The sequence below is a fragment of the Culex quinquefasciatus genome, chromosome 2, assembly GCF_015732765.1.
Source record: "Culex quinquefasciatus strain JHB chromosome 2, VPISU_Cqui_1.0_pri_paternal, whole genome shotgun sequence".
NCBI lineage: Eukaryota > Metazoa > Arthropoda > Insecta > Diptera > Culicidae > Culex > Culex quinquefasciatus.
The window spans coordinates 88,067,376-88,086,109 of NC_051862.1; the positions used below are offsets into that span (position 1 = coordinate 88,067,376).

The 18,734-nt window shown below is 36.3% G+C and overlaps 2 protein-coding genes across 3 annotated transcripts in view; both read left to right on the top strand.

The window, feature by feature from the left end:
* The first annotated feature begins 9,159 nt into the window (after positions 1-9,159).
* The window catches only part of LOC6049606, a 49,290-nt gene continuing 39,715 nt past the window's right edge, over positions 9,160-18,734 (top strand). Inside the window, exon 1 of one of the 2 annotated variants that reach the window (XM_038258156.1) lies at positions 9,160-9,328. The gene's annotated coding sequence lies outside the window, so the exon portion shown is untranslated. Of the gene's footprint in view, positions 9,329-9,540; positions 9,808-18,734 lie in introns of those variants that run through there. The other variant, XM_038258158.1, reaches the window with a different exon arrangement.
* LOC119767987 (proteoglycan 4-like) lies at positions 15,120-17,053 on the top strand. The gene is made up of 2 exons (XM_038258159.1): positions 15,120-15,737; positions 16,796-17,053. Exons 1-2 carry the CDS (start codon positions 15,291-15,293, stop codon positions 16,988-16,990), a joined length of 642 nt encoding a protein of 213 aa, XP_038114087.1. The 5' UTR covers positions 15,120-15,290; the 3' UTR covers positions 16,991-17,053.

An 18,734-nucleotide genomic window follows, 5' to 3' on the forward strand; every position in this document is an offset into this window, starting at 1 on the left:
ATTCAAACATTGGAAAAATTTGGTTTACTAAATGTCGCGTACACGGAAAAAAAAGTGTGCGAGAAATCGTGAATTTCGATTCATGAATTCGTGAATAAATTTGTGCATGATTTCGTGATACCTTTCATGATTTCATGAATTTTATTCATGAAATCGTGCATAAAAATGCACGAATTTATGAATTTTATTCATGGCTAAAATATTTTACGAATATTCATGAATTTTCCTTCATGAAATCATGCATATCACTATTCATGATTTCATGACTGATTTACATGAAGTCATGACTAAACTTCATGAATTCATGAAAAATATTCATGATTTTACGATTATTTATGCATGCGTAAATTTTACGCCGTAAAATTTTATTCGCGAATTTATGAATCATGTTTTTCATGATTTCATGAAAGTTTACATGATTTCATGAATAAAATGCATGAATTCGTGCATAACATTCATGGGTTTATGAATTTTTATCCATGTTTATGACGAGTGATCTTGATCAATCAAGAACAGTTTCGTTCGAACTGTCAAGTTTGTTTTTCGCTTGCCAGTTCAGCCGCGTGTTTATTAGCCACGAAGTCAATCGCGTTGTGACTTGTCGTGTCCTGTTTGTTGTGTTTGCCGGTGAAAGTGACCGTGATTTGTGGACCCGGGATTTAGAGGTGCTGTCCACCGGAACCGGGAAAAGATCTGCGGCCGTTCCGTTGGAAATGGCAACGGAGCCAAGAGCTAGCAGGAGGAGGACCAAGTTGCAGGAAGAGGACCGAGCGGCAGAAGGAGGACAGAGCGCGGGAGGAGGACCGAGCGGCAGGAGGAGTAACAAGGTAAGAGTGAGGACAATCTGCAAAAGACAGAACAGTTCCCGGTTGGTTCGCGTGTTTGTTTTGATTGCCGAATCAAAGGGAACATGGTCCATAAGACTGTTCCCGTGTTTTATCTCCGCGTGTGACAGTTTCTTGGTCGCGGACTCGTAGGGATTTCGGTTTTCTGTCAATTGTCGGGGCATTCTACGCGTGTGACAGACTGCGAGGTTTGTTTTGGTTTTGGAAACGAAAAATCCCGTTTTTATTGGTTCCCGTGGATGCGCTGAGTGACATTTCGGCGATTTGTTTTGAGCTAGAAATGGGGACAGGTAAAGAATGTTAATAATTTTAATGATTTCAATATTGTAAGCATAAGCTTTTTTTTAAGCATTTTAAGCAATTATATTTTCTTAGGTACTTTAATTTTGTAATGTATAATAAGTTTTTTGAATTACTATTATTTTGAGGTATGTTAAATATGCTAATGAATTTAAGTATTTTTATTTTTATTTATTTTTTAGGTATGTAAATATTGTGACTTTTAAAAGTTTTTAAGTATTTCAAGTATTTTAAATATTCAAAGTGTTTAAAGTTTGTTGAGTATTTAAATAATTTTAAGCATTAATTTTTTCTAGGTATTTTAATATTGTATAAGTTTTAAAAATATGTTAAGTATTTGAAATATTTATTTTTGAAGTATGTTTAATATGCTAATGATTTTAAGTATATTCATTTGTTAAGGTATTTTGATATTATATGTTTTTAAAGTTTTTAATTATTTCAAGTATTTGAAATTATTGAAGTGTTTAAAATTTGTTTAGTATTTAAATAATTTTAAGCATTTAATTTTTTCTGGGTATTTTAATATTTCAAGTATTTCAAATATTTTAAGTATTTGAAATATTCATTTTTTTAAGGTGTGATTTAAGTATTTTCATTTTTTTAGGTATTTTAATATTCTATGTTTTTAAAGTTTTTAAGTATTTCAATTATTTTTCCAGGTTTTAAAATTTTTAAGTATTTCAAGCCTTTGAAAGATGTTCTTTAAAGTATGTTAAGAATGTTAATAATTTTAATATTGTAGCTAATTACTTTTTAAAGTATTGAACACATTTAAAGTATTTGAAGTATTTTGAGTATTTTATGTATTTAAAGTTTTTTAAGTATTTAAAGTATTTAAATTTATTTAAGTATTTTAAGTATTATAAGTATTTTTAGTTTTTTAAGTATTTTAAGTATTTAAAGTTTTTTAAGTATTTAAAGTATTTTAATTTATTTAAGTATTTTAAGTATTTCAAGTATTTTAAGTATTTTAAGTATTTTAAGTATTTAACGTATTTAAAGCATTTAAAGTATTTAAAGTATTTAAAGTATTTAAAGTATTTAAAGTATTTAAAGTATTTAAAGTATTTAAAGTATTTAAAGTATTTAAAGTATTTAAAGTATTTAAAGTATTTAAAGTATTTAAAGTATTTAAAGTATTTAAAGTATTTAAAGTATTTTAAGTATTTAAAGTATTTTAAGTATTTAAAGTATTTTAAGTATTTTAAGTATTTTAAGTATTTTAAGTATTTTAAGTATTTTAAGTATTTTAAGTATTTTAAGTATTTTAAGTATTTTAAGTATTTTAAGTATTTTAAGAATTTTAAGTATTTTAGGTATTTTAAGTATTTTAAGTATTTTAAGTATTTTAAGAATTTTAAGTATTTTAAGTATTTTAAGTATTTTAAGTATTTTAAGTATTTTAAGTATTTTAAGTATTTTAAGTATTTCTAGTATTTCTAGTATTTTAAGTATTTTAAGTATTTCTAGTATTTTAAGAATTTTAAGTATTTTAAGTATTTAAAGTATTTTAAGTATTTTAAGTTTTTTAAGTATTTTAAGTATTTTAAGTATTTTAAGTATTTTCAGTTTTTTTAAGAATTTTAAGTATTTTAAGTATTTTAAATATTTTAAGTATTTTAAGTATTTTAAGTATTTTAAGTATTTTAAGTATTTTAAGTATTTTAAGTATTTTAAGTATTTTAAGTATTTTAAGTATTTTAAGTATTTTAAGTATTTTAAGTATTTTAAGTATTTTAAGTATTTTAAGTATTTTAAGTATTTTAAGTATTTTAAGTATTTTAAGTATTTTAAGTATTTTAAGTATTTTAAGTATTTTAAGTATTTTAAGTATTTTAAGTATTTTAAGTATTTTAAGTATTTTAAGTATTTTAAGTATTTTAAGTATTTTAAGTATTTTAAGTATTTTAAGTATTTTAAGTATTTTAAGTATTTTAGGTATTTTAAGTATTTAAGTATTTTAAGTATTTTAAGTATTTTAAGTATTTTAAGTATTTTAAGTATTTTAAGTATTTTAAGTATTTTAAGTATTTTAAGTATTTTAAGTATTTTAAGTATTTTAGGTATTTTAAGTATTTAAGTATTTTAAGTATTTTAAGTATTTTAAGTATTTTAAGTATTTTAAGTATTTTAAGTATTTTAAGTATTTTAAGTAATTTAAGTATTTTAAGTATTTTAAGTATTTTAAGTATTTTAAGTATTTTAAGTATTTTAAGTATTTTAAGTATTTTAAGTATTTTAAGTATTTTAAGTATTTTAAGTATTTTAAGTATTTTAGGTATTTTAAGTATTTAAGTATTTTAAGTATTTTAAGTATTTAAAGTATTTAAATTTATTTAAGTATTTTAAGTATTATAAGTATTTTTAGTTTTTTAAGTATTTTAAGTATTTAAAGTTTTTTAAGTATTTAAAGTATTTTAATTTATTTAAGTATTTTAAGTATTATAAGTATTTTAAGTTTTTTAAGTATTTTAAGTATTTTTAAGCATTTTAAGTATTCTAAGTAATTTAAGTATTTTAAGTATTTCAAGTATTTTAAGTATTTTAAGTATTTTAAGTATTTTAATTATTTAAAGTTTTTTAAGTATTTAAAGTATTTAAGTATTTTAAGTATTTTAAGTATTTTAAGTATTTCAAGTATTTTAAGTATTTTAAGTATTTTAAGTATTTAACGTATTTAAAGCATTTAAAGTATTTAAAGTATTTAAAGTATTTAAAGTATTTAAAGTATTTAAAGTATTTAAAGTATTTAAAGTATTTAAAGTATTTAAAGTATTTAAAGTATTTAAAGTATTTAAAGTATTTAAAGTATTTAAAGTATTTAAAGTATTTAAAGTATTTTAAGTATTTTAAGTATTTAAAGTATTTTAAGTATTTTAAGTATTTTAAGTATTTTAAGTATTTTAAGTATTTTAAGTATTTTAAGTATTTTAAGTATTTTAAGTATTTTAAGTATTTTAAGTATTTTAAGTATTTTAAGTATTTTAAGTATTTTAAGTATTTTAAGTATTTTAAGTATTTTAAGTATTTTAAGTATTTTAAGTATTTTAAGTATTTTAAGTATTTTAAGTATTTTAAGTATTTTAAGTATTTTAAGTATTTTAAGTATTTTAAGTATTTTAAGTATTTTAAGTATTTTAAGTATTTTAAGTATTTTAAGTATTTTAGGTATTTTAAGTATTTAAGTATTTTAAGTATTTTAAGTATTTTAAGTATTTTAAGTTTTTTAAGTATTTTAAGTATTTTAAGTATTTTAAGTATTTTAAGTTTTTTAAGTGATTTTAGTATTATAAATATTTTATGTATTTTAAGTTTTTTAAGTATTTTAAGTATTTTAAGTATTTTAAGTATTTTAAGTATTTTAAGTTTTTTAAGTATTTTAAGTATTTTAAGTATTTTAAGTATTTTAAGTATTTTAAGTATTTTAAGTATTTTAAGTATTTTAAGTATTTTAAGTATTTTAAGTATTTTAAGTATTTTAAGTATTTTAAGTATTTTAAGTATTTTAAGTATTTTAAGTATTTTAAGTATTTCAAGTATTAAAAGTATTTTAAGTATTTTAAGTATTTTAAGTATTTTAAGAATTTTAAGTATTTTAAGTATTTAAAGTATTTTAAGTTTTTTAAATATTTTAAGTATTTTAAGTATATTAAGTTTTTTAAGTGATTTTAGTATTGTAAGTATTTTATGTATTTTAAGTATTTTAAAGTTTTCAAGTATTTTAATTATTTTAAGTTAAGAGTTGAACCAGTTTTCGGCTTAAAAACTCTTTAATAAAGTATACAAAAAAAGTTTTTTTAGTTTTTTAAGCATTTTGAGCATTTTATTTATTTTATGTATTTTGCGTATTTCAAATATTTTGAGTTTTTTAAGTATTTAATTTATTTTGCCTATTTTGAATAGTTTGAGTTTTTGAAGTATTTTAAGATTTTAAGATTTGTTGAGTATGTTGAGTATTTTATTTCGGTGTTTTTTTTTTATTTTTCAAATTTTCAATTCAACTCTCTATGAATCTATTTTCGTCAAATTAATCATCTGCATTAACAAAAAAAAATCCCATTATTGTAATTAATCACTTTATTGTAACTGGAGTTCTTAATGAGACAAAAAAATAATGGCTTAATTATACGAATTATCAATTATTCTATTATGCACTCAGACAATCAGACAATCGAGTCTGGACTGCACATGAAATCCCTTAGGTCTTTTTGTATTTAATTAAAGTTTTTGTTGTATTTTTGTAAAGAAACGATCGGTACCCAATAAACGTTTCCGAAATGCTCATGTCAAGTTTTGAATGTTGGTTTTACTAAAGTTATGATTGTATTTTTCATTTATTTAAGGCATTTTTGAATATCACATAACTGGGACCTTTGTAAATTTAGAATTCTTCCGCAGTGACCGGTAATCAGTTCCAAGATGGCCAGATGGAGCCAGAGTACATTGGCATCACATACAATGGCCACAGTTTTAAATTTCATGAATTTTGATATGTCACAAGACAGGGTTCCTTGCACATTCCAAAATGTCCCTAGCGACCACCGGGAACCGGTGACCGGTTCCAAAGTGGCCAAGTGGGGCCAGAGTACATTGGCATCACATACAATGGCCACAGTTTTAAATTTCATGAATTTTGATATGTCACAAGACAGGGTTCCTTGCACATTCCAAAATGTCCCCAGTGACCACCGGTAACCGGTGACCGGTTCCAAAGTGGCCAAGTGGGGCCAGAGTACATTGGCATCACATACAATGGCCACAGTTTTAAATTTCATGAATTTTGATATGTCACAAGACAGGGTTCCTTGCACATTCCAAAATGTCCCCAGTGACCACCGGGAACCGGTGACCAGTTCCAAAGTGGCCAAGTGGGGCCAGAGTACATTGGCATCACATACAATGGCCACAGTTTTAAAATTCATGAATTTTGATATGTTACAAGACAGGGTTCCTTGCACATTCCAAAATGTCCCTAGTGACCACCGGTAACCGGTGACCGGTTCCAAAGTGGCCAAGTGGGGCCAGAGTACGTTGGCATCACATACAATGACCACAGTTTTAAATTTCATGAATTTTGATATGTCACAAGACAGGGTTCCTTGCACATTCCAAAATGTCCCCAGTGACCACCGGGAACCGGTGACCAGTTCCAAAGTGGCCAAGTGGGGCCAGAGTACATTGGCATCACATACAATGGCCACAGTTTTAAAATTCATGAATTTTGATATGTTACAAGACAGGGTTCCTTGCACATTCCAAAATGTCCCTAGTGACCACCGGTAACCGGTGACCGGTTCCAAAGTGGCCAAGTGGGGCCAGAGTACGTTGGCATCACATACAATGACCACAGTTTTAAATTTCATGAATTTTGATATGTCACAAGACAGGGTTCCTTGCACATTCCAAAATGTCCCCAGTGACCACCGGTAAGCGGTGACCAGTTCCAAAGTGGCCAAGTGGGGCCAGAGTACGTTGGCATCACTTAAAATGGCCAAAGATTTGAATTTCATGAATTTTGATATGTCACATGACAGGGTTCCTTGCACATTCCAAATTGTCCCCAGTGACCACCGGGAACCGGTGACCAGTTCCAAAGTGGCCAGGTGGGGCCAGAGTACATTGGCATCACATACAATGGCCACAGTTTTAAAATTCATGAATTTTGATATGTTACAAGACAGGGTTCCTTGCACATTCCAAAATGTCCCTAGTGACCACCGGTAACCGGTGACCGGTTCCAAAGTGGCCAAGTGGGGCCAGAGTACATTGGCATCACATACAATGGCCATAGTTTTAAATTTCATGAATTTTGATATGTCACAAGACAGGGTTCCTTGCACATTCCAAAATGTCCCCAGTGACCACCGGTAAGCGGTGACCAGTTCCAAAGTGGCCAAGTGGGGCCAGAGTACGTTGGCATCACTTAAAATGGCCAAAGATTTGAATTTCATGAATTTTGATATGTCACATGACAGGGTTCCTTGCACATTCCAAATTGTCCCCAGTGACCACCGGGAACCGGTGACCAGTTCCAAAGTGGCCAAGTGGGGCCAGAGTACATTGGCATCACATACAATGGCCACAGTTTTAAAATTCATGAATTTTGATATGTTACAAGACAGGGTTCCTTGCACATTCCAAAATGTCCCTAGTGACCACCGGTAACCGGTGACCGGTTCCAAAGTGGCCAAGTGGGGCCAGAGTACATTGGCATCACATACAATGACCACAGTTTTAAATTTCATGAATTTTGATATGTCACAAGACAGGGTTCCTTGCACATTCCAAAATGTCCCTAGTGACCACCGGTAACCGGTGACCGGTTCCAAAGTGGCCAAGTGGGGCCAGAGTACATTGGCATCACATACAATGGCCATAGTTTTAAATTTCATGAATTTTGATATGTCACAAGACAGGGTTCCTTGCACATTCCAAAATGTCCCCAGTGACCACCGGTAAGCGGTGACCAGTTCCAAAGTGGCCAAGTGGGGCCAGAGTACGTTGGCATCACTTAAAATGGCCAAAGATTTGAATTTCATGAATTTTGATATGTCACATGACAGGGTTCCTTGCACATTCCAAATTGTCCCCAGTGACCACCGGGAACCGGTGACCAGTTCCAAAGTGGCCAGGTGGGGCCAGAGTACATTGGCAATACATAAAATGTCCTCCGTTTTTCACAAAACAGGGTTCCTTGTCAATTCCGATATTTGCACCCAGTGGAACAATATGGTAAATGAACAGAAAAAGTAATTCGGAAATTGTGAAAATCGTACCATGAAATCGTGAATATTATGAGTTTTACTTTACGAATTTTTGAACTATGCATATTGGGCACGAATAAACCAGTAGCCGTGAATAAATTTGCATGATTAGACATGCCCGAATATACTCGTAAACGTGAATTAAATTCATGAATTCATAAAAAAAAATCACGAATTCATGAAATTTATGCATGATTTCATGAAGTTTATACATGATATCTCGAATTTTTACGCCTTCAAAAATAAATCATAAAAATATTCCAGAACTCATGAATTTTGTGCACGAATTCATGCATAAAAATTCACGATTTCATGAATTTTATGCATGAAATCATGAATTTTTATTCACGATGTATATTTTTCGACCGTAATCATGAATTTTTATTCATAAAATCGTGAATATTTTTCACGACTACATGCATCTATTTCATGAAATCATGAACATTATTCACGTTTACGAGTGAAATCGGCCATGGAAAGTCATGCATATTTATTCACGATTCCTGGATAATTCGTGCCCAATATGCATAGTTCAAAAATTCGTAAAGCAAAAATCGCGATATTCACGATTTCATGGTACGATTTGCATGATTTCCGGAACACTTTTTTTTCCGTGTAGTAGGTCATTCATTTTTAGCTGATTCACTTATATTTTTTTTTTTATCACGAGCCCGCAGAGACTTGTAAATATAATGAGGCAAAATGTATTTTTTTGCCATATGAAATGTTAGGATTGGAAAGATATGAAAATCATACCTGTCAAAATTCCTAGCCTCAAAATTTTGGTCGCGAGTTTATTTTCTCCTCTAATAAAGGAAGATTAGATTCATTTCCTTTGATTCAAATTTCCAAGCTAGGTGCAATTTTCTAAGTAAAGTGATTGTAAATAGGCCATTACTTGATTTCATGAGATTTAAAACATTGAAATGATTCCGTGAATCGAAAGACTTTGAGATTTACTGGTTCCAGAAGATTCATTGCATTCGAAAGTTTCTAAAAATTTAAAATTCAGAGATTCCAAAAATCTTCCTCCTCTATCGTCACCCCACCCTATCCTATCGTCGCGTATTGGCGCATGTATGTTTGTCTACACCGCACACATGGTCCCGCTGCCGACTCCCCATCGGGTTTTCGCAGCCCAGAGGCTTCTCCCTCAACCCAAACCAGCTGGTCGAGCTTGACGCTCCAAACGAAAGTTTACCTGCCGTTGGCTGGCGGATCGCGTGATTTCAGTTTCTGCACATTCGTGCTTCGAAACGGACGCGCGCGTTTCTTTCTCTCTGCGATTTGCTCCGAGATTGCGAGTTTAATTTTTCGTGAAATCGTCGTGAATTTTGCTCGATGCACGAAGAACCGGTGACGAGTTCGGTGGTTCTCCACTAGTGGCGCTAGTGTGCAGGGTGATCTTTTGATGCGGTAGAGTTTTATGTTACATATATGTTTTGTTTCGAGAAATTTCTAACAAATTCAGCCAAATCCAACGAAGTGTGTCCGGCCAAAGTGTTATCAAAAGTGACCAACGGGTTGTTCCGTTACGTTACGGCTGTGGGCTAAAGTTTTTCGAGGTTATGTTATAGTGCTTGCCAAGTGTGACTTGCGTCTGGACGAATTGGGTTTGCGCGAGAAAGTGAAATTCCACCGGATTTAGTATAAGGTGCAATACCTTTTGTGGGAGGAAGAAACTCGCACGCCTGAGACAACATTCGGTTCTATACGTGCGAAATATTGGCGAGGAATTCGCTCCGAATCAAGTTGGCCGAGGCGAAAGTATTGTGTGTTTGGCATGCTGCGTTGGTGTGATGTAAAGAGAGTATTGTCGGTTTCGTGTCAAAAGAGGAATGCGCTGAAAATCGGAAAACATAGCCTACTCAGCGTCGCGTGGTGTACAAATTCGAGTAAATAAGTAATATGCAACGCACGATATCAACAATATATGTTTACACGATGACTTGCTTGAATTTGGTGCACACACACACACACGCAGTGAAAATAGGAAACAAACAACATGCAGCATTATGTACCGTTTGTTATCGTGCAGTCGCTAATGAGGCTTTCGAAATGGGAAGAAAATAGGTTCTAATAAGCTGAAAATAGGTGCAAACTATGGAAAGCAAAACAAACTAAACTCACGATTTCTAGGTGAAATGTGACCAAAGTGTGCTTAAATTTTATGTTTTCATTTGTATTCCACCGTTTTATCTCTCCGATTTTTTTGTTTGTTTGTTTGCCATTGGTTGGAATCGAACCGAAGCGACGCTTGGACAATTAGGCCACACAATTAGCCAACTTGGCCCGTGCGGGGCACTCGCACAAGAAGAGTATCAATGGTTTATGCTAATTGTTTGATTGCATTGAGTCTGCCTGAGCTGGTGTGTTGAAATTGTAATGGATATGCCGAGGTGCAGTGTTGTTTTTTGTGTGAGGAGGAGCCGCATGTTGAATGAGGTTTTTATTGATGATTTTTTTTTGTCGTGTGCTGGACATTAGTGATATTTTGCAATAGGGGGATGGCGTCGCTATTTTTAGACCACGTTTTCCACTTTTTCTCATCGAAACCGACTACTTTATCGACTTCATTTTGCTGGGCGAGATAGGACGCCGTCTATTTTTAGACGATGACTCAGCACTTTTCCACTCTTGCGCTTAAAAAAACCAGATGGCAGCACGATGTAACGCCACGTCCCTATAAAGATGAAGATCACGAGATATGCTGATTTGTTTTTATTTACTCGTTTTTTTTAATCAAACTTAGGTACTTTGATGAGAACAAAATGTAAAAAATAAAATAAAATAGTCTTGTTATATGTTATCGTCCCGCCCGTGTGGATCAATCGGACCGCGCACTAAACTCACAATCCAGAGGTTGCTGGTTCGAATCCCGCGGCGGGCGCTCTTAAAAATTCTAAGTGTAAATATGGGTATCCGGCGCCGTCGCTCCGTGCCGTACTCAAACACTTAGGAGCCAAAGGCGGCAAATTCCTTGTAGTTAAAAGGAAGACACTAGCGGTTGGTACTAGCAATAGTGGCCGACAGCTATAAAGTCAACTTCGTTTTTAACAAAACAATTTTATTTCTTATGAGTTACAACAACAAAATGATTAAACTTGCAAAACACCCTGTACAATAAAATGTAAGCAGTAAGGGTACAACATATAATATTAATTCTTTTAAAAAAAATTATCAAGTAAGGCCATTTTGGATCACAGATTGGAAGTTAATTGGTTCTAATCGAGCCCAAAACAGGAATTATTTAGGTACTTTTTTCTCGACCCTCTTCGATTTCAATGAAACTTTGTAGACATCTTATCCTACGCTTATATAAGCCATTTTTGTGTATATGGAGCCAGTTACACTCGATAATGACATTTGAGAAGGGCGTAAGTATTTTAAATATTTTTTGCATTTCGTAATTTAAATATAGCTGTACCTTGAAGCCGTTGCATTGTATCAAAAAGTAGTCAAAGGCAAACTTGTAGGAAATTTGACGGGCTTTCCGAAAAAAATACACAGAAAGAAAAAAATACGCCGCTTTCATGAGATTTTTTGATTTTTATGTTTAAAAGTCAAATTTGAAGGTGAGCCCACGATTTTTTTTGGTTCAAAATTTTTGTGAAAATAGCCTAAGATAACATCACAAAAAGACTCACGAAAAATGCAGAATGGAGCAACGCACCTAAAAAAAATACAAAAATCATTTACTGAAACTGTTTTTTTTTTCAAAAGTGCTCTAAACATCAAAATGTTCAAAAACCGAATACGAGAGTCGATTCTCCAGACAATTCTACATAAAAGTCTCCATATTGACCATTGTCCTAAGTCCAATCCTTGTGAAGTTACAGCGGTTTTAAAATTAAAAATGTTGAAAAAATAGGGTTTTTTATGGTTTTTGGCAATTTCTATGTGACAGACTTGATTTTTCACTCTCGAAAATATTTTTATCGGAAAGCTCGTCCAATTTCCAATAAGTTTGCCTATGACCACATTTCAATTGGATGTATGGGCTAACAGATATAAGTAGGCTTAGTGATTTTTCACGCTCGAAAATTGCAAATTTCACGGGGACCTCAATTTCAAAACACCAAATTTCACGCAAATTTCGCGGAACTTGAAAAATGTTAAAATAACTCTGAAAATCCTATGTTTAAATCACAGAAACAAATTTTTATGCTTTATTGTGTATTATTATATAAAAAAAATCTTTATTAAATTTGAATGAAATGAAAAAAATGTTATAAAATTTCTTACTCTTACAAAGCTTAAAGAACAGATTTAGAAACCGAATTAGAACTCTATATATTCAAAAATACGACACGAATGCCATTGCAATGGTAAAGTGTCTTTAATAAAACTAATAATAATAAATTTGAATGCGACAAAAAATTCTTCCAATTAAAAAAAAATCCTCCTGGTTATTGGATGGGCTCTATATACATTTTGAAACAAAATGTAGGGCACGCGTATTCTCATTTACTGAACTGCTCTTTTAATATTAGACTAACAAAGCTCAAATATTTTCGCTAATTTGTTTCTGTTATATCATTTTACATTTTATTGAATTTCATATCAAAACTAGATTTGTCCAGTCAAAATGAGTAAAATAAATTGAATTTTCTGCGTCATTTAGCCCATATTTTTTAGGGATTTTAGCTCATTTGTCAAAAACTAAATTATAAACATTTTGCAAAAATAGTATAATTTTTAACAAAATCGAAATTTTTATTCTAAATGAGATCGTTAAACTTTAACAGGCCCAAAACTAATTTGTTATATTTTTTTTTAAATGATTCCAAAGATAAAAAAAATACTCCTAATTTTATTTTGAATAAAACATAGCTTGATTCTTTTAATTTCTTTCAAAACTATACCTTACAATTAAAATAGCACTAAAATGTTGAATACAGCGAATGAAAATATTACTAAATTTTGTTAGTTTCTAAAAAAACTCAAAAATCTCAACATTTCTTCAAATGGTTCAATCAACTTGACACACATATATAATCAAGCTTTTTAATTTCTTTTCTTTTTGGATGAAATATTCATTAAGTTGTTAGGCTGGTACAAATTTTATTAAAAGTTTTTGTCTCCCTCCTCCCTTCGAAGTTGGCCCGAAAAATCAGGGGGAAGAAAAAAATATTTTTATCAAAGAACTTAAAAATTTCAATGGATCAGCTAAAATAAATTTAAAATTCATTCCCCTGCGTTTTTCATTCCATTTTTGGAATGTTTGGAATCATTTTAAGAATGTTTGAGTTGATTTAAAAATCTTTCGAATTTTTGAAAATTTTCGATGTTTGTTATCGCAAAATGTTTTTTTTTGCTTAAATTTTTGTTTTCGACAAATCTTACATTTTTTGAAAACTAATGATTGCAAAACTACTGAACTAGTGTAAAATGCATTTTAAAACGCTTTTTTCCATGCAAATGTTGAAACTATGGCTTGTTATTTCAATATTCATTTTTTTTGCCCATATTTGCATTCAATGATTCGAGAAAATTGATAAATTTCACGAATTTCACGCCGTCTACGAAACCGTCAAAAATCATTAACCCTATATTAGTAATAAAACCAGGGTATTCACTCGCTTTATTCTACAATAGTTCATAACATTATTTTTATTCCTTTTTAAGTTTGATAAGTTATTTCATGAAAAATCGTTACATTTTCACACAAACATAAAATTTCACGGGATTTCGCGGAAAAAGCCAAATTTCGCGGATTTCACGCTATCCGCGAAATCGTGAAATTTCACTAACCCTAGATATAAGCTAATTTACTATCCAGGTTACTATACTACACTGAAAAAATATAATGTTTTCAGTTATGAATGAGCAATGTAATTAGCTTTTATCTGTAAGCCCATGCATCCAATTGAAATGTGGTCAAAGACAAACTTATGGGAAATTGGATGAGCTTTCCGATAAAAATATTTTCGAGAGTGAAAAATCAAGTCTGTCACATAGAAACATTTTTATTTTTAAAACCGCTGTAACTTCATAAGGATTGGACTTAGGGCAATGGTCAATATGGAGACTGTTTAATACTATGTGTCTAGTTTTGTAATGAAATTTGATGTTTTGCAACCCTGACAACTAACCATAGACAATAATAAGTGTACTAACCCTAGTTACCTAAACCACCTGTAAAACACACACAAATTACATGCAAACACACAAACACACAACATACCAACTTGTAAGCCCTACACCAAACATGTAAATACCTACAGACAAAACGACACAAATTGTACAGACATATACAAACCCCAAAACCAGCACCACTGCTACGCGAGATCTGTCATCTCGGCGCAGCATAACAGATGTAAACACAAAGCATAATTGAATAAAACTAAAGTCTACAACGAACCGTCGCGGAGTTCAGTTCGCGTCACAGTAAAAGCGGCAATTTTACTTGAACCAAGTCCGAAATACTAACGCGCGGGAGTGATTAGTGGGAGGAGGATCCATGCAAGAAGAGCGGAATAAAGGAAAAGGAGTGGAAGGAACATGCAGCAGGAGTGAAGGAAGTGCGTGCAAGGAAAAGGAAGATTCTGGGGGAAGTGAATTGTTTGGGGACACAGGCCGTCGGTGATCCGGGACGGCCGAAACTTGTGTCCAGTGCGTGGACATAATTTGGTCCTTCGAACCGGATCGAAGAGACTACCAGTGCCGGTGTGGAACCAAGTCCGCCGGAGTGTGCAAACCCCGTCGTCGCACGGGTAGAAAAGTGTCCCAAACCAAGTGCCCCAGAACAAAATGGGTGAAAAGTGCGCGAAACCGAAGCGTCCTCAGTGACCATTTTGTGCCCGAAGGAAAATGGTGGAAATCGAGACAAGATTTCTCCACCATCACCAACAAAGTGCATCGAGTGAAAGTGTTCGTAGTGACGACGACAAACAGCAGTGCGTTCACCAACACTTGCTCGCAATTCCCGGAAGTTTGTGTGCGCGTGTGTGACCGGAAGTGACGTCACGAAGACAAAATGGCTGAAGAATTGGTTCAGCAGAAGTCGATCTTGCTCGACTCTCTGGCCATACTAGAGCGTTCTGCAAAGGTTTGCGGACCGGAAGTGAACCTGACAGTGCAACCGGAAGTGTGGGAGAATCAGCTGGACGAGGTGTACAACCGGTACTTCGACATCGTGGCCAGGCTTGAGGTGATGACGTCAGCCAACCTGAAGCTGGAACGGATGGTGTTCGACGGCAAGTACTACGCTCTTTCTGCCCACATTTTGAACTCGTTGGTACTTCCGCCGCTGCCCACGTTGCCTTGTAATGCTGCAGCGCAACCTTTTGCGCAACCCCACGGCGGTTCCTCAGCCGCCGCTTCTCAAGTCGTTTTGTCGCCGCTGTCAGCACAGCACAGTTCCTCCTCCGAATCTATGCCAACTTCGTCGGTTCCTGTTGCGCCAAAACCGGAAGCGCAGCCAACAAGTGGTTCCTCAGCCGCTTTGCCAACCCGGAAGTCAACCAGGCGACACCGGAAGCTCAAGCATTCGACACCTGCTGTGCCAAAGCAGGCTGTACCAACGTCCAGTGGTTACTCAGCCACTGGAATCACATCGAACGTTACGCTCAGCACTCGCACCAAGCCACCAATGCAGTCTGCTGCGCCAAAGCAGGCAGTTCCAGCTCAAGCAAGTTCCCGCTCCAAGCCATCAATGAAGCCTGTCGCTCCCACAGTGACAGCAGAAGCGAAGCCAGCAAGCAGTTTGTCGGCAGCCATCCCACGCGACGGGAAGCTGACGAAGCCGTGCGCCAAGCACGGCAGCAACCATCTCCGCCTGAGTCCGGACATCCGTAAGCCACTTTCCCATGGGACGGATCCGGTAAGTCGAACCAGTTCAAACCCAAGCTACTTGCGATCGCCCAACCAATCCTCCTACGAATGTTCCGGCACGCACTGCCGATCGTGCAGCGAAGCACGACTCTCTGTCCCACGCGAACCAATCGCAAGCCATTCCCACTATGTCCGGCCAGAAACAGTGCCAAGTTTCTCGGCATTCTCGGTCCGCTTCGCGTCCTCACGTTCATCAAGAGCGTTACGCTCGCTGCTTGTTGGACGATGTGCCTCGAGTCCTGCCTCGAGCTTTCCCCAAACGCGAAGAGCTGCTCTTGCAGCTGACGGACAACCGACATTCCGCTACGCACTCCTACACAATCAAGCTTCCCCACAAGCACATCGCCGAGCGCGCACAGCTCGGGCACGTACGAGAGGTCGTCCGTGCCAAGGTCGATACTCTGCCACAGCACGTTCTAACGCGTCTACCAAAGACCAACTCCGTTCCTACGCTCAGTGCCGGCTTCGAGGACTCTTGTCGCTCGGAATCGGACTTTCTTGAAGAAACCCTGGTCACAGCATCCAGGTAAACTTCACCGCCATCTCGTGCACCAGATTGCACCCGCTTCCGGTCTGTGCGGACATCACCAGGATGTTCCGGCAGATTCTGGTCCGACCGTCGGGCCAGTTGTTCCTGCGAATCTGGTGGCGTGACTCTCTACCGATGAAGGCATTCGAGCTGCAGACCGTCGCACACGGGGTCAGCAATGCTGTCCCGTCAAGCCCCACAAAAGAATCGTACCACACCCTACTGGCCGTGCCAGTTCCACGACGTGAGTCCACCGATGATCGTCGCATCGTGGCAGATAAGGATAGCCCTCTCAATGTGCCCTGCGAACCCGCTTCAGCAGGATTTCAAGTCCGTCGGCGCACGATGGAGCTACGAGAGACCAGCCTACTCCGAGATCTGACCCCAAACCCAACCGTCGCAGCGGTCGGTCTGCACATGACCGGCTACGAGCTGCTCAAGCCGTCGATTTGGACGATTCAACCCGTGCCAAACGGGACAGCACGCGACTGCCAGAAACTCACACGCAATTTCTGCAGTGCCCACCAGTTCCGGAATCTCACCAGGCAGATCATCCGGAATCGTCGTTTCCGCCACCTGGGCGGGATCGGACCACCTCGGCTCAGCGAGAGCCATCCACGCCAAGCGTACCGGCGCCGCAAGCATGGTTCTTCCATGGCGGCCGGCCAATACAACCAACAAACCAAGAAGCAGCGCGTCAAGCTGCAAGGTAGCCAGCTCATCGCACGACGCTTTCGCCACCGGACGAAGCGACATTATCACCAACCGCCGTTGCTGTACGGCACGAGTTGCGATGGCGGCCGGCTACACTCACACCAACCCGCTGGAGCGGATTCCAGCAACTCTCGCCACGGTATACGTCGCGCTGGCACAACGACATCCAGCAACTCCGGAGACGTCACATCGTCGTCCAAACACAAGCAGCATTGTTCGGGTTACAGCGGTCATCACGAGAACCGAAACGACCCAGCGAGCTGTCCTCGCACTCTACCGGTCACGGTGGAGCCTCACGCATCCGCACGTCAGTCGAGTGGACTCCTGGCCTCGCACGGGGAACGAGCCGCCGGCGTGAGATCCGGTCTTCACTCTTTAGAAGAGTCGCCAGTCGAGTGGACTCCTGGCCCAAGCTCGGGGGAATCGAGCACGTTCCTGGAGCATCTGTAAAGAGGAACAAGGCCTCGCCGTGTGGGTTCGTGGAACCCCGCGGCTGGGACTTGATTACAGGCAAGTACCCATTGTGTTCCTCTCTTACCAGACCCTCAGTCGCCCATTCTTTCCAGCAACAACCACACCAGCTGAAGAATGCCGCGCCAGAACCGTCGATCCAACCCAGCAGTAGTACGAGGAGCATCTTTAGTGTCGACGAAAAGCCTCGTCACGTGGGTCTGGGAGACAAACTGGACCCCGTGACTGAGACTTAACCCAAGTTAAGTACTCGCTTACCGTACCAGCAGCCCCTGCGCTCACCTCTTCTCGTTACAGCTTGCCACCACTTGGACATCTACCGCCGGCTCGACGTCGGCCACTGGAAGCTGTAGCGGGAAAACAACGAAGAAGATGCTTCAACCTGACTACCACAAGTGATCGTCATCTACTTGACCACCACATGTCTCGTCCATATGTGTCGATTCGCGGTTGCGTCCGTGAAAACCCTAATTTCATTGGCGGCCGGAATGTTTAATACTATGTGTCTAGTTTTGTAATGAAATTTGATGTTTTGCAACCCTGACAACTAACCATAGACAATAATAAGTGTACTAACCCTAGTTACCTAAACCACCTGTAAAACACACACAAATTACATGCAAACACACAAACACACAACATACCAACTTGTAAGCCCTACACCAAACATGTAAATACCTACAGACAAAACGACACAAATTGTACAGACATATACAAACCCCAAAACCAGCACCACTGCTACGCGAGATCTGTCATCTCGGCGCAGCATAACAGATGTAAACACAAAGCATAATTGAATAAAACTAAAGTCTACAACGAACCGTCGCGGAGTTCAGTTCGCGTCACAGTAAAAGCGGCAATTTTACTTGAACCAAGTCCGAAATACTAACGCGCGGGAGTGATTAGTGGGAGGAGGATCCATGCAAGAAGAGCGGAATAAAGGAAAAGGAGTGGAAGGAACATGCAGCAGGAGTGAAGGAAGTGCGTGCAAGGAAAAGGAAGATTCTGGGGGAAGTGAATTGTTTGGGGACACAGGCCGTCGGTGATCCGGGACGGCCGAAACTTGTGTCCAGTGCGTGGACAGAGACTTTTATGTAAAATTGTCTGGAGAATCGACTCTCGTGTTCGGTTTTTGAACATTTTGATGTTTAGAGCACTTTTGAAAAAAACAGTTTCAGTAAATGATTTTTGTATTTTTTTAGGTGCGTTGCTCCATTCTGCATTTTTCGTGAGTCTTTTTGTAACATCTTAGGCTATTTTCACAAAAAAAAT

What these genes read in the sequence shown, in the direction of transcription:
- LOC119767987 (XM_038258159.1), top strand. Translation starts at nt 15,291, where the DNA reads ATGCCAACTTCGTCGGTTCCTGTTGCGCCAAAACCGGAAGCGCAGCCA. An exon ending in TTTCCCATGGGACGGATCCG is followed by an intron (nt 15,738 to 16,795) that starts GTAAGTCGAACC and finishes CAATTTCTGCAG; the next exon opens with TGCCCACCAGTTCCGGAATC.